This window comes from Nipponia nippon, unplaced genomic scaffold (assembly GCF_047370975.1).
Source record: "Nipponia nippon isolate SJK-2023a ecotype South Korea unplaced genomic scaffold, ASM4737097v1 scaffold_17, whole genome shotgun sequence".
NCBI lineage: Eukaryota > Metazoa > Chordata > Aves > Pelecaniformes > Threskiornithidae > Nipponia > Nipponia nippon.
Window position 1 is genome coordinate 2,433,178 of NW_028262333.1, and position 13,058 is coordinate 2,446,235.

Genomic DNA, 13,058 nt, shown 5'->3' on the forward strand with positions numbered 1-13,058 from the left:
AAAAGAAGCAACGTTCCAAGACGATGCCGAATTTCCCAGTTCCAGGCAGCTGAGTGAGGAGGGGAAAAACCCAAGAATACCCTCAAAATAAGGAAGTCCTTCACAATAAATGAGACATTCAGCCCAAGGAAGGGAAATCCTCACTTCAGAGGCCAGAAACAGCTTCTCAGAAAGGGAGATCCTTCTTCCTAACGTTACCCTCCGCCTCCGCAGCTCTGTGCCTCCAGGTTTGGCCACGGCACTCCTGGGGCACCATTTCTGGAGCACCTGGGGCAGACCTTAACAAGGGAGCTGGTGCCTTCATTATCTACAGGTGCTAATAGTTTTAAAAGATTACATAAAGCCCATCGGAAAGTAGCATTCAGGAATGATTTGCTGTTGGCTGTGAGCAAGGGAAAGCTGTAAACTAAAATAAAGTAAACCAAACCAAACCACAGAAGCCCTTCCATTTTAAGGAAAAGCGCGTTTTCTCCTCAGCCGTCCCACCCCACACATCCCTCCCCGCGACCGCTCGCCTGCACTATAAACCCCAGAGGCTTTTCCTGGTGGCTCTTTCCTACGTTTCATTTTGAGCACAGCCAGCGAATGGGGGTGGAAAGGAATCACCAGTCATTTTGAAAAAGAAAGTCACTGAAATATTGAATGCTCCATCGATTGCAGCAGTGTTTCTTTTATTGCGTTGTTTTTGGAGTGGCAATGCATGCGTGCTGCAGGCTGGACCGCGGCACCGTCGCTGGGCGAGACCCCGGTCTGACTCCTTGCTCGCACCGCCTCAGGCCAGCACGGTTTCAAGGTGGTTGCCCTGCTTTCCATCCATGTCGATGGGGTGGGAATCCAGCCCTTCACTGATGGGTTTTTTTCCTGGGTGTCAGGATTGATAACGATACTTGATATTCTATTTGCTTTTATCGTGCAGCTGGGTCTTTACTTAAATTATGTGTAGGAGATATGCGTGTTTGCTCATTAGAGCTGAGTAAATACTGCAAAATAAAATCAATTGCTGAAAATGTTTATTGAGCTGGGAAGGGCAGATGCTTGGCAGTGCTGGAGGAGCACTGTTTCAGGGGTTAACTCTACTGTCACTGCCAAAAGGGTAGGAGAGCATCGATTTTTAGCCTTGTCTTGAGAATGTCTCGACCAATACTGCTCCGGTGGGGAGGTACCAACAAACGAGCTCGCCGGGACGCTGCATCCGTGCAGGTGTGCGTGGGCAGGCGATGTGAAAAGGATCGGAGTCAAGCTTAGATAGACCATGGCTGTCTTTACACCGGGAGTGGCTGAGTCGGAGATGGGATCTTGTACCGTTATAGTAAAAAACTGTTCACCATATCAGTTCAAATCACAGTCCTACAACTTACTTTATCCTAACATGTAAGGGAAAAAGAGGCAGAAGGGAGACAACATGCATAAAAGACAGGGAAGGGGGAAAGAAGGAATTTGCTCCTGCTGAAAGGCGGCAAGACGGACACAGAGGGTGGGAATTCTTGTGCTGTAGCCTGGGTACGAAAGCGTCACTGCGAGGGATAAAAGCCCCTCTGAGTCCCGGCCAGGGCTCCATCCTTGGGGGGGTGCTGAGACTCCCAGCGAAAGGCCAATTAATGGCACTTATTATGATGGAAGTTACCTCTAGGTAATTATTTAAATACAATCGATACTGCACAATGAGGAGGCCTAAATAGCACAAGTGGAATTACTAAATGTCTAAATGCGACTGCTTACGCTGTCTGCTGGGAAATGTTTTTACTCGTGCTACCTGCTGTCACAAAGCTTCCTATCGCTGTATTTTATCCTCTCAAGCAAGAAAGAAATACGACTGGAAGTTTCTGCATTAAACTGTTTTCATCAGAAATTGTTCTCTTATTTTGAAGAATGTTATATGTGAACAAAATGCATTGGAAACATTCTATTTTATAAGGATTGTAATGGTATTTAATTAAAATGTTTCTGAAATGTTAACTATTATAATGCTAAAATCTTTCTCACTTAGAAAATACTGGTGTTCTTTAAGCCGTAAGTCTTGCTTTTGAGAAAATTCATTCAAACTGTTTGCAAACAAATCAGAAAAAATATGAAAATGGATTAGTTTTAGGGCCTGCAAATTAGATATCAACTTGAAAGGCAAATTCTTTGCTCAAAAATAATTCCTCGCTGTTCAAAAGCAGCCATTTCCAGGGGGCTCCTTTCGCCGTGGTCCCACATCCCAGCGGCCCGGGGAGATTCAGGGTTTCGGCAGGCGTCCGCAGGCTGAGGACCTGCTGGAGCGGAGCCTGTTCAGCTGAGAACACAGACCGGTACCAAAGTCTGATACAACCCCAGAAAAGCAAAGAGAATGAAACCGGGTGGTACCGCTGACAACTTTGAAATCATTATGGCAATAGTTACAAAAGCCTTAGAAACCTAGAAAGTGAATAAGTATGTAACAGCATCCTTAAGGGTTTTTTTATTATTTAAAACACCTTTTACTGAGCGATTTCAAAGTGTATGTTTTTACAGTTTTCGGAACGTTTCGTCTCTCGGGCGCACACGTGCTCCCACGCAGGCAGCCCCCATCGACGGCGCTGCCCGAGCGGCCGGCTGCGGTGCAGCCCCTGCCGCTCTCAGCCCGCTTCCAGCGCGCCGCTGGTGACACGGGCTCCTCAGCCCAGGGTCACACACGAAGGACGGCTGGCCTTACAGGTCCATCGGTCCTGACAGGTTTGTCCTTTTAATGCAGGCAATACAGGCCTGGTTCATCTTCTGTGGTCTGTTTCTGCGGCAAAGAAATATATTAATTTAAGTTCACCTCTCGTCACTTCCACACGCTCCGTGAATCTACGAATTGAGAGCAATGTACGTTTTATAAGTGTACATACATGCATATGAAAGCAAAATTATTGGTACTTATACAGAATGGCATCCAAATGATCAGGAACAGCAGTACCATCAGAAACCCCTTTATTAACAAAGAAAGAAAATAGAAACGAACTGAGGAAAATGTCTGGGTGTCTGAATCCGTAATTCTCTCTGAAATTAAGAGAAACTTTGCCATGATAGTTTAGTTCAGAGAAACATTCGACTTCTCACATCAATGGAAGGAGAATCTGGGAAGCAAATATTTCTCTCCTTCTGTGCCTTCTTCTTTGAAGATTTCAAAACGTTTCCTTGTCTTAGGAAGATGTGAAATGAATAGGCATTTAATGATCTGAAAATCAAGTGATGGGAACAGGAAAAAGTTTTGAACAATCGAATTGTTTAATAAAAGTCATATTAAATTATTTCATTTTATTTTTAACATTCAACCTCTTGTCAGTATTTTCAAACCAGAGATCTGATCTGAGTTTTAAAAATCTAACACTTCAAACTGAAAAGTTAGGTAAATTAAAAATGAAGAAATTAATTTTGAAAATGTAAAAACATCCTCTAACCATATGTTCAAACAACACTTTTTCTATATTTTTCTTGTTATTTGCAATATCCCACAAACAGATCTGTTGGGTGGGAACTATTGAAACAGGAAAAAATCCAACTGATTTAAAGGGGAGCTACTGACATAACAAATATAGGAGATGTGAGAAAAACAAATGTATGAGTTATTTGGAGCAAAGCAAAGTGTGAGCGAGCTGTACAAGTCCCCTACCACATAGATTATTACAAATTTCATTTCTTTTTGAGTCAAATCACAGCCCGAAGCCAGACCGGCTCCTCTGCCGAGCATCTCACGGCAATACCGAGCTCTCAGGCTGGCCTGGGACGAGCTGGCGCGGGGGCAACGCGGGCTGTACCCAGGCTGGCCCCGAAGCGAAAGCCGCGTTCCCCGCGGAGCCGACCCCGTGATGGTGCAGGGACCGGGAGGTGTTTTGGTCCTTGGGTCTGGCCGGGGCAGGGCTGGACCTGAGCTCTTCCTTCATCCACCTCCTCTGGCTGCCCGGACTGCGGCGGGGGAGCTGGGGCACAGGGTGTCCCCGGTGCCACCGCCCCCAGCGCTGCGCCCCTGCAGCCAGCCCTGGAGCCTCTTTGCCACTTGCTCTTCTATGCCTCTTTTACACCAAATCATCCATCTCACCCGGTCCGCGGGGTGACGATGAACGCGGCCCAGGGTATCCCTTTGATCCCCACGTTGCCTTCCTGGGTGAAACCAACCCCATCCAGAGGGACAGAAACTAAAGCGATGCCGTTGACGCCAATCACGTTGTTTCGGTGTGCAGCCTGGAGCCCAGGTCTGCTGTTGCTGCTCCGCGAGACCCGTAGCGGGCTTTGCACCGCCCTGCCAGTGCCATCCATCACCGCTGTGGACACTGAAGAATATCCTTCACCGAAGAACCGAGGGGAACGTCCCTCCTGGAGCGGGAGAGGAACAGCCTGGCGGGACCAAAAGGGAAGCGCAATCGAAATAGAGAAGCAATGGCCATCAGCACAGCAGGGCCAGTAGCCTTCTCCTGTATCATTGCCCAGAGTTTTTCCCTAGAAACAGAATAAAAACAGGCCTGGCAGAAAATTGCCATTTCATTCTGAGCATGACTGTAAAGACAACCAACATGAAAATAGCCATCGTATACTCAATTTACACGTTTGGCCTCAAAACTACATTTGTAGAAACACGCTTGCCGCGGTGCTTTGGGAAGAGCTGTGCCTGGCTGGGGAGGGCAGCAGGGCCAGCAGCCCGCGGCTCTGCAGATCCGTCGGGAAAAGCTGGTGTTCACCAGTGCATCCCTGACTTTGAGATCTGGGGCGGAGAAGGAGCACCGCCGTGCAAACCCCGCAGCCGCCCACGGGGCTGGGGGAGGCAGCCCGCCGGCCCAGACCCGCTCGCGAAGAGGGGCTCAGCACCGACCTGAGCCCAGGCTCCCGGCCGGAGCCCGGCACTCGGTTCAGCCCACAGCCCGCCTCTACTGCGACAGAGCAGTGCAAGAGCATTTCAATTGCGGTTCAGTCTTTTAAAAGCTATGAAGTAGACACCATTGTTTTCCTTATTCTTTAAGTCACATTCATTGTCTGGCTGCATAAGTGGTATCGCCAGGAACATATTCTACTATCATTATATCAAAAAAACCAAAATATTTGCCGGAATAATGTGTCTCTCAAGGCACTAATCAAAGCAGGTTTTTTTCAGATTTCAATCAGATTTGGGTGCTTCTGAAAACTATTGATTTGAAAACATCCAGGACTGGCTCCCAATAACTGTGTTATTAAACCTGTACATCAGCAAAGGCATTTCCTCCATCCTCCATCTTTTGTACGCTTTGTTAAGTCAGAAACCCAAATCAGCATAAAATGCTTGCCAAGGGAAGGGAGAGTTGTATTCAGATTTAATCTAGTGATTATGGTTCACCTGTTGCAAACAGCTCCTTCATCAAGGCCATCAGGTGAATTATTAACCTCTTCCATCCACAAACAGAAAAATACCTTCAGTCACGAGGAAGCAATGCCAAAAAAAAGGTTACAGGGGTTATTCGCGGGCACATCGGAAAGGCACACAGCAAGGCTCGCTCCGCAGGGGAAAATACTGCTTGGGGGGGGGGGAAGGCGGGGAGAAAAGCGCCCGGCACCCGCGGGGTGCACGAGGTGGCCGTCCTGGTGACATCCTGGTGACATCCTGGTGACATCCTGGTGTTCTGGCACCTCGCCGCTTCTCGGTGGCTCTGTCTCCCCCCGGCCACGTACGGTGCCGCCGTGCAACACCCGGTGAGACAAATGTTCCTGGGGAAGTGTTTGACCGGAGTGGCTGTTAGCTGAAAGACGACGTGATTGCAAATGAACTTCTGCTGCTCTCATCCTCCAGAACAGCAGAGAGGCTGCTGCTGCCTGCAAGCACGGAGCAGTAAGCGCTGCTCGCAGGCTACTCGCAGGCTACTCGCAGGCTACTCGTAGGGTTACTACGGCCAAACCTCACCGGTTAACTCCCTGCTACCGGCTCCACCAGAGCCCGGTGTGGGTCCGGTGCGTCTCCAGCCCCTGGGGCACACCCTGACATTGGTGTGACCGGTTGTTTCAGCAGACCACTGGTTTCAAGCAGCTGGGGAGCAAGCGCAGAACAGGTAACACAGCTTCTGAGCAATTAATTCAGCACATAAATAGAGTAGCAGTTAGCAAGTACATGCTGTTGTCCCTTCTCATCACCCCTGACACTGGTCTCCAGGCTCTGCAACAGGTAAGAGAGGCATTCCCGGGTGAAGGCTGTGGGAAGGGGACTCTCGGTTGTGCTGGGGGTAGGATTTTAATTTGGACTTTCTCCCAGGCAAAGGATTATTGGGGCCAATAAAGCCAAAAAGGGTGACAGAACAGCTCTGGCAGCAGCGGGAGGAAAGGGAGAGAGGGCAGATAAAGAAAGCCGAGCTGGCAAGGCTGGAAAATGAAGGGGTAAATGAGGACCAAGGCGAATTCATGGTATTCTAAAATGTATGTAAGGGAAAGGAGGCAGAAGCAAAAATTAGTTTAAATAGAAGTAGAGAGAAAACAATAAAATAAACTCAGAAGAGTGTCTGTCCTGCCCTGCCCTTAGCAGGGAGCCTGTCCCACCGACGGAAGCACCCAGCAGCAGCAGCAGGTAGCATTTCCCCACCGACCGCCGCCGAGCCCCTCTGAAACTCGGGTCCACCTGCATGGAGGGGGGTCCTGGGACGGCTCCTGGTCACACCACAGCAACTGTCCATCTCGGAATACAAATCATGCTCACACAAATTAGTACAAAACCAGCATCTTGCTTTACACGATCTCCTTAAATCATATTTTGTATTTCGCTATTACATCAGACTGCTGGGAGTTTTGAAAGTAAAAGCTCTTGAAGGCAGATGTATTTGAGTAAGCAACCACACAACTTCATCTTTGGCCTGTGTACTTTTTAAGAAGTAAAATAATTCCTCAAAGGTACAGGAAAAAAAAAATGGGTATCAACACCACGCAAGGAAATTTTATGCAAGGAGCTCAGAAAGCCTGGAGGGAGGCACGGCTCCCCGCCGGCCGCAGACCAGCAGCATCCCTGGGCAAGGGAAGGTCGCACCGACGGAGGGGGAGCTGGACATCCCCGCGGCTCCTGCGCCGGCTCGGATCCCAGCTGCTGAATGGGTCATGCTGGGAACGCCTGAGACAGCAGTGACCACCCTCGCTTGCTTCTGCATTTCAAAACGAATCTGCTGACAGAGGCAAAAAACAAAGCAGAGGGCTGCCACGAGCCGAGGGACGCTGCTGCACCTCAGCTGCACCCACCATCGCCTCGCTTCCGACACCATCCATTTTGTCCCAAAAAACAGGCACTAGCAGTGGGGCTGTATCAGGCTCTGGGAAGTATTCCATAGCTTGGGGGAGGGAAAAAAAAAAAAAGCAAAGAAGAAAAAAAAGCCAGAATAAAAGCATGCTATAAAGCAGGTTCCCTATTCTGTTACACCACCGATTCAAAATCATTGAAATAAGAGTCCCCAGTAGGTCGAGCTTTACACATTTTAACTAGGCACATTAAAGCAGAGCGCGGTTGTTTCCAAACTGTGTTTACTGCTTTCAAATCGAGTTTAGAGCAAGGTCTGAGAGTCTCTCGGAAGAGAGGACTTTCTCCTGCTTTGCTAACAATTCCCATCTGCCTCACGGGTGTGATCCCAGCTGAAGGCAAATGGAAAAAGAGGAACCGTCCTCACCTTTAACACAATCAATACAACTGCCAAAACCCAGCGTGTATTTAATAAATGCAATGTAGATTGTTTGATTTGACCTTCTGTTCACAAAATAATTTTATTATATGTATGAAAGCAGCATACAGGCAATAAAATTATGAAAACATTCACAATACATAAATACACAGACCTGATGCAGGATGTATATAGTTCATTAGGCTTTAAATTTTTTTTCCTCTCAGTTCTCTTTTCCTGACAACACATTGTTTTGATATATGTTACGAAAAAGTTGCTCCAAAGGGTATTTTCTCCCATTCAGAAAACAAATAGCTTTCTTTGAACGCTGCTGAATATTAACCCCCAGTGATCCTGTTGCTAACTCCACTGATTGCTTTTGGCATGACAAAGGGAAAGCGGCAGGGCAGGACAACGGAAAAGTAGCAGTTGTTTGAATTAAACATCGGCGACTTTTTTGGAGCTGACGGGACGGTTTTGAGGCGGGGGCTGCAGTTCCATCCGTATTTAGAAATGTCTTAATCCAAAATGGGGATGAGGCACTATTCCTTATTGAACGGACTATTGACGTGGTAATTACTAAAATGTAATGTCCTCCTGGTTGCCAAAGTAAAGCACCAGGTACCTCACTTTGTAATCCTGACCGTGATACAGCAGCAGACAGACAGCATGATCCTGGTGGCACTGCAAGAACACAGATGATAACGAGGTTTGGCATGTTTACTACCATTATAACCAGTTGTGTTTGTTCAGAAAAGATATCCAAGACTTGAAATAAGAAAAGTCTGAGAAAGCTGTTTATCGTACATAAATACAAAACATTATATACTAAGAATTGTTATCTAAGAAGCTTTTCTTCTCAAATCGGGTTCTTCTTAAGGTTGTAGTCATATTTAAGGTATTTACAGATCCACAAACTCGACATTCTAGCAAAGTCTTTGTAACATGAAACTTTTTTTAAAAATAAATAGCAGCAATTTCTGTTATTTCTATAAGGGAAGAGAATTCACAACTCAGTCAACGCTGGTCCTATCTTTTGAAAGAAATCCCACTTCAAACAAAAAAAAAAAAAAAGCCCACCGGCAGACGACCTCCACACAGGATCGGGTCTGTCGATTCCTTCATTTCTTGCTGAGCTGCTTAACGTTCCTTCGCTCCCCTCACCGGCTCTCCAGACTATCAGGGCTTGTAATAAAGTGCTGACTGGTTGACTGGTCAAAATGCAGTTATGACACTCCAAAAATATCCCATGATTTAGACATCTTAAATAACATAAATAAAGCTAGATCTGTTATAACATATGAAAAATATCAATTTAAAACAATAAATAAATAAAACCAGTATCAACATATTACCTCCCAAAGCTTTAAAAATAACCATTCTCGTTATAAGGCTCAATTATTTGTCAGAAATAATTTTAAGAAGGCATCTACCTACCTTGACAACCCCTCAGTCTTTGATTAGGACCTGTTAACACCCACTATCACGAGACACAGCAATCTTTTAACTTCTAGGAAACATTAATCTTTAAATACTTAACATTTATCTTTTGCCTCATTTTAAGCTGGAGATTGGTTTCTCTGTGTGGAGAAGCAGCAGTATTTTCTTTCTCACTGCACTGTATCTAAATTTGTACATTTTCCTCAGTATGAACAGCACAGTTTAATATCCTTTTTTTAGCCAATTTTCAGCATTGCTTTCTGTCTATTGTTTTAAATGTTAAATTTGCTTTGAATGCCAGGTAAATTAATTCTGGGCTTGGTGTAAATGTGTGTTTCTCCCTAGAGCTCAGTTTCTTACTAAAAAATCTTCTATATCTTTTTTCTTTAAAAGATTATTACAATAGACACTATTAGGTCTTGCTGGGTAAACCTTCCTGTTCAGGTTTTATGCTGCCCATTTTGTGTAATGGGATTGATCTTTTCCAAAGAAACGTCAGCTTCATAATCCAAGATACCCGACAGTGCTGGAGACATCTTCTCCAAGGTCTTAGATAGTTCACCCTCTTCTTCCTTTTTGAGAGGTTCTTCTTCCGGACAGATAATTGCATGTGGAATCAGATAAACCAGATTAGACTCTTTGGGGCTGGACCCTTTGGGCTCATGTTGGCTCGAAAAAACAACTGCTCCGTTATTGTTGATACTAACAGTCTCTATAGCGTTGCTGGACATAGGGCAGAGCCTGTAGCATCCTAGCAGGGTGGAAAACGCCTTGCGGAAATCAGCATTGAAGGCATAAATGATGGGGTTGAGGGAAGAATTAGCCCATCCAAACCAAACAAAAACATCAAAGGTGGTGGAATTAATGCAGAAAGCTTCTGCTCCCTTGGACGGTTGGGTAGGCTCGCAGAAGGGAATCATGCAGTTCAACACGAAAAACGGCAACCAGCAGCACACAAACACCCCCATGATCACCGACAAAGTCTTTAAAACCTTCGTTTCCCTCTTGAAGGACATTTTGAAGTTGCTCTCCGGTTGCTGGCAGTCCATGCTGCTTCTGTTGCCGCTCGTGTTCTGGCAGTTCTTGGCATGCACTGCCGCTCTCTCCAAAGCTGAGATGCGTCGTATTTGCTTCTGAGCAATCCGGTATATCCTCGTGTAAGTTACGATCATGATGGCCACAGGTATATAGAAGCTAATTAGAGAAGAGGAGATGGCATACATCCTGTTTAGGCTAGAATCACAGTTGTCCATGCTTATACCTTGTAAACTGGCATTTAGGTCCAAAAAGCTTGTGGTTGTAGCCTTGTGCCAGTTCAGCTGCACAGGGATGAAGGAAATCAGCACAGACAAAGTCCACGCCACGCTGATCATGATGAAGGCTGCCTTGGGCGTCATCTTCCTCTCGTACCTAAATGGGCTGGAGATGGCCCAGTATCTGTCCACGCTAATGACACAGAGATTTAAGATGGAGGCTGTTGAGCACATAATATCAAAGGCCACCCAGATGTTGCAAAATGAACCAAAAGGCCAGAAACCGGCGATCTCAGCCACAGCTTTCCACGGCATGACCAAAACTGCCACTAAGAGATCTGACACGGCCAAGGAGATGACAAAGAAGTTGGTCACCTTGGACCTGAGGTGGCGAAACCTAATGACGGCTGCACAGACCAGCGTGTTTCCCAGCAGCGTGGAGAGGATCAGCAGCGAGAGGAAGCAGCCCGTGAGGATCCGAAAGGAAGAGTCCCTTTCCACCAGCAACCCTTCCCCGTCCATAGTGGTGTCGTTCCAAGTCATAGTTTCTCCTGAGGGAAAATCATATCATGATTTTCATGACGACATCAGCTCCTCGCCTTGCAGAGATCAGAGACATCAGACGTCCATTAATTACTCATCACCAAAGAGACCAAAGGTCCTTTCTTACGGTCCCTTCGCCCCCGGACAGACTTCACCCACTTTGCATCTCCCTGAACACTGAAAGCTCTACCAGCAGGAACTGAAAATGCACCAGTACAGTCCACCCTACAGACTGGTTTTTTAAGCAATCCCTTCAGAAGCACACTGCACCACCCCAGCACGAAGCAGCCTAATTCAGACAGCTCACCTGCAAATGTCCTGCTGCCGTCCTCTGCAAATACCCCCCACAGGCAGGAAAGCAATCACTTTTCCATGCTTGCCTGTATTCCCACTTAAATAGGCTATTGATCGAGTGTTTCCAGCGTCCATCGCACTAGCCCTTCACATTTACCGAGGTGCTTTTTCTCTAGTTTGGTTTCCTAAACGTCTTGCTGATGAAACACTCCATCCTTCCTCCTCGGTACACTCCTGTTACAACATGCATCGGTCCTCTGTTTCTGGGCAGCGTCAGAGAGCAATTCTTCACTTTGTTTCAAACTGTTTAAGTTTTACACTTCCGAGACAAAGAAAATAAACATACAGTAGGTGTGTTTTAAAGGTTTTCAGTAAGAAGTAGCTCAGGTTATTTAGTTTTATTTAAACGAGAAATGCTGGCTCCTACCTTTCACCTCTGCTTCTCTGTTTGCTCTGGGATGCAGGGCCGTCTCTCCTCCTCTTTTAGTTTTGGAATTGCATAGCAAATCTTATATACAAAACCAACACAGAAACACTGCATTGCATCGGGGGGGAGGGAGCGTGGTTTTTTCCCTGAAAGTGCAAATTGGCAGGGGAGAAGTAAAAACAGGAGCCGGCAGAGTTTGACCATCAGGATTAGTTTTCAAGGGAGCAGCAGGTCTGTGCTGCCGGACCGTGCGTGACGGACCCCGCCGGCGTGTGCCCAGCTACCTCCATCCCACGGTCCCTGCTGATCACTCTGCAAACTTTGTTGGCCGGATCGGTCCCAGTCGCACTTTGTACATCCCGTCGAAGCGGCACATCAGGGCAAATCATCCCAGGCAAAAGGCACGGTATTCCCAACACTGGCAAGAGCCAAGGAGCAGTTCTTTCTTCCTTCACTGGAAGGAGAAAGAAGGGCGAGAGGAGGCGAAGGACCTGAGCGACCTCCCCTCGGCCGCGACGCGGGCTTCCCGCAGCGGGTTCCTCTTCCAGAGGGGACAAGTCGCTTTAACGCTCCGCTGCCAGGTTATAGCTTTCCATCACCACCCTGGAATAATCCCACCTCCTGCTCAGCGGGGCTGTGCTCCAGGGATGGGGTCCAGCTTTTACCATGCTTTTTTCCCCCTTCTCAGAAAAGCGCAGGCGAAGGCAGCTCCTCACGCTCTCCCGCAGCCTGCCCCGGGCCGCGCAGCCCCGGTACCGGCCGGTCCCGGTGGCAAAGGCTTCCTTCTGCCCGGGGCAGGGCTCGGCAGCATCGCCCCTCCAGGAAAGGTCTCTCTGCTCGGCGTCTCCTTCCTAAAGGATGAAAACAAGGGAAAGACAGGCGTGGAGGCACGCAGCGGGCAAAAAGCAACCCCCCTTCGCCTCCTCTAACATCTTCGGTCGGGCGTAGCCGCTTCTGGGCAGGCTCTCCCCGGTTTTCCTGCCTTCCTGGGGGATAAGGGAGGCAAAGCCGGGCTCCCGGAGCGGCTGGCCCGGAGTTCAGCGCCCAGGGGATTACTTTGCCCCGTCCCGAGCTCCGGGACGCCCGGGGCGCTGCCAACCAGCCGAGTTCAATGAATTGATGCGGAATGTAAGTACCGGCACCTCACCTCGGGCTGGGCGATGCTCGGGAGGCGGGCTGCGGGCCCGGGCACCCCGCGGGAGCAGCCTCACCCCGGGGCGGGCTGGGGAGGGGGGGCCGGCCGGGACCCCCTCCCGGCGCAGCGGGGAAGCGGCGGCGGCGCTCCTCCCCGGTACTCCTCCTCCTCCTCCTCCCCGGTGCTCCCCGCAGCGGGGAGGGCCGGGGCTGGCGGCGGGCTGCAGCCGGGGCACAGCACCGCTCCGCGCCGCCTCTCCGCCGCCCGACTCAGCCCCGCGGCTCCCGGCGCAGCCGCGGCCTCCGGGCTCCCTCTCCTGGGCGGCCGCGGCCCCGCGCCCCGCCGCGCCGCCCCGCGGAGGCGGCCGCCAG

The 13,058-nt window shown here is 48.7% G+C and overlaps 2 protein-coding genes across 8 annotated transcripts in view; one reads left to right on the plus strand and one right to left on the minus strand.

Moving 5' to 3' along the window:
* Positions 1-6,014: 6,014 nt before the first annotated feature.
* SFXN1 (sideroflexin 1) overlaps positions 6,015-13,058 on the plus strand; it is a 47,531-nt gene continuing 40,487 nt past the window's right edge. Inside the window, exon 1 of one of the 2 annotated variants that reach the window (XM_087754129.1) lies at positions 6,015-6,127. The gene's annotated coding sequence lies outside the window, so the exon portion shown is untranslated. Of the gene's footprint in view, positions 6,128-12,536; positions 12,681-13,058 lie in introns of those variants that run through there. The other variant, XM_087754128.1, reaches the window with a different exon arrangement.
* On the minus strand, positions 7,680-12,337 carry DRD1 (dopamine receptor D1). Of its 6 annotated transcripts, none has more exons than XR_015703957.1 (2): positions 8,676-12,337; positions 7,680-8,279 (listed from the first exon to the last, which is right to left on the minus strand). XR_015703957.1 is itself a non-coding variant. In XM_087754122.1 (2 exons), the coding sequence occupies exon 2, from the start codon at positions 10,829-10,831 to the stop codon at positions 9,476-9,478; it is 1,356 nt and encodes a 451-aa protein (XP_087610248.1). In that variant the 5' UTR covers positions 10,832-11,698; positions 11,837-12,337; the 3' UTR covers positions 7,680-9,475. The 6 variants fall into 6 exon arrangements, 5 of the variants coding, with proteins under 5 accessions (XP_087610248.1, XP_087610251.1, XP_087610250.1 ...); XM_087754122.1 differs by having other exon boundaries at positions 7,680-11,698; positions 11,837-12,337; XM_087754125.1 differs by having other exon boundaries at positions 7,680-10,839; positions 11,553-12,337.

Excerpts from the sequence above, each read along its gene's own strand:
- DRD1 (XM_087754122.1), bottom strand. The coding sequence starts at position 10,831 with ATGACTTGGAACGACACCACTATGGACGGGGAAGGGTTGCTGGTGGAA.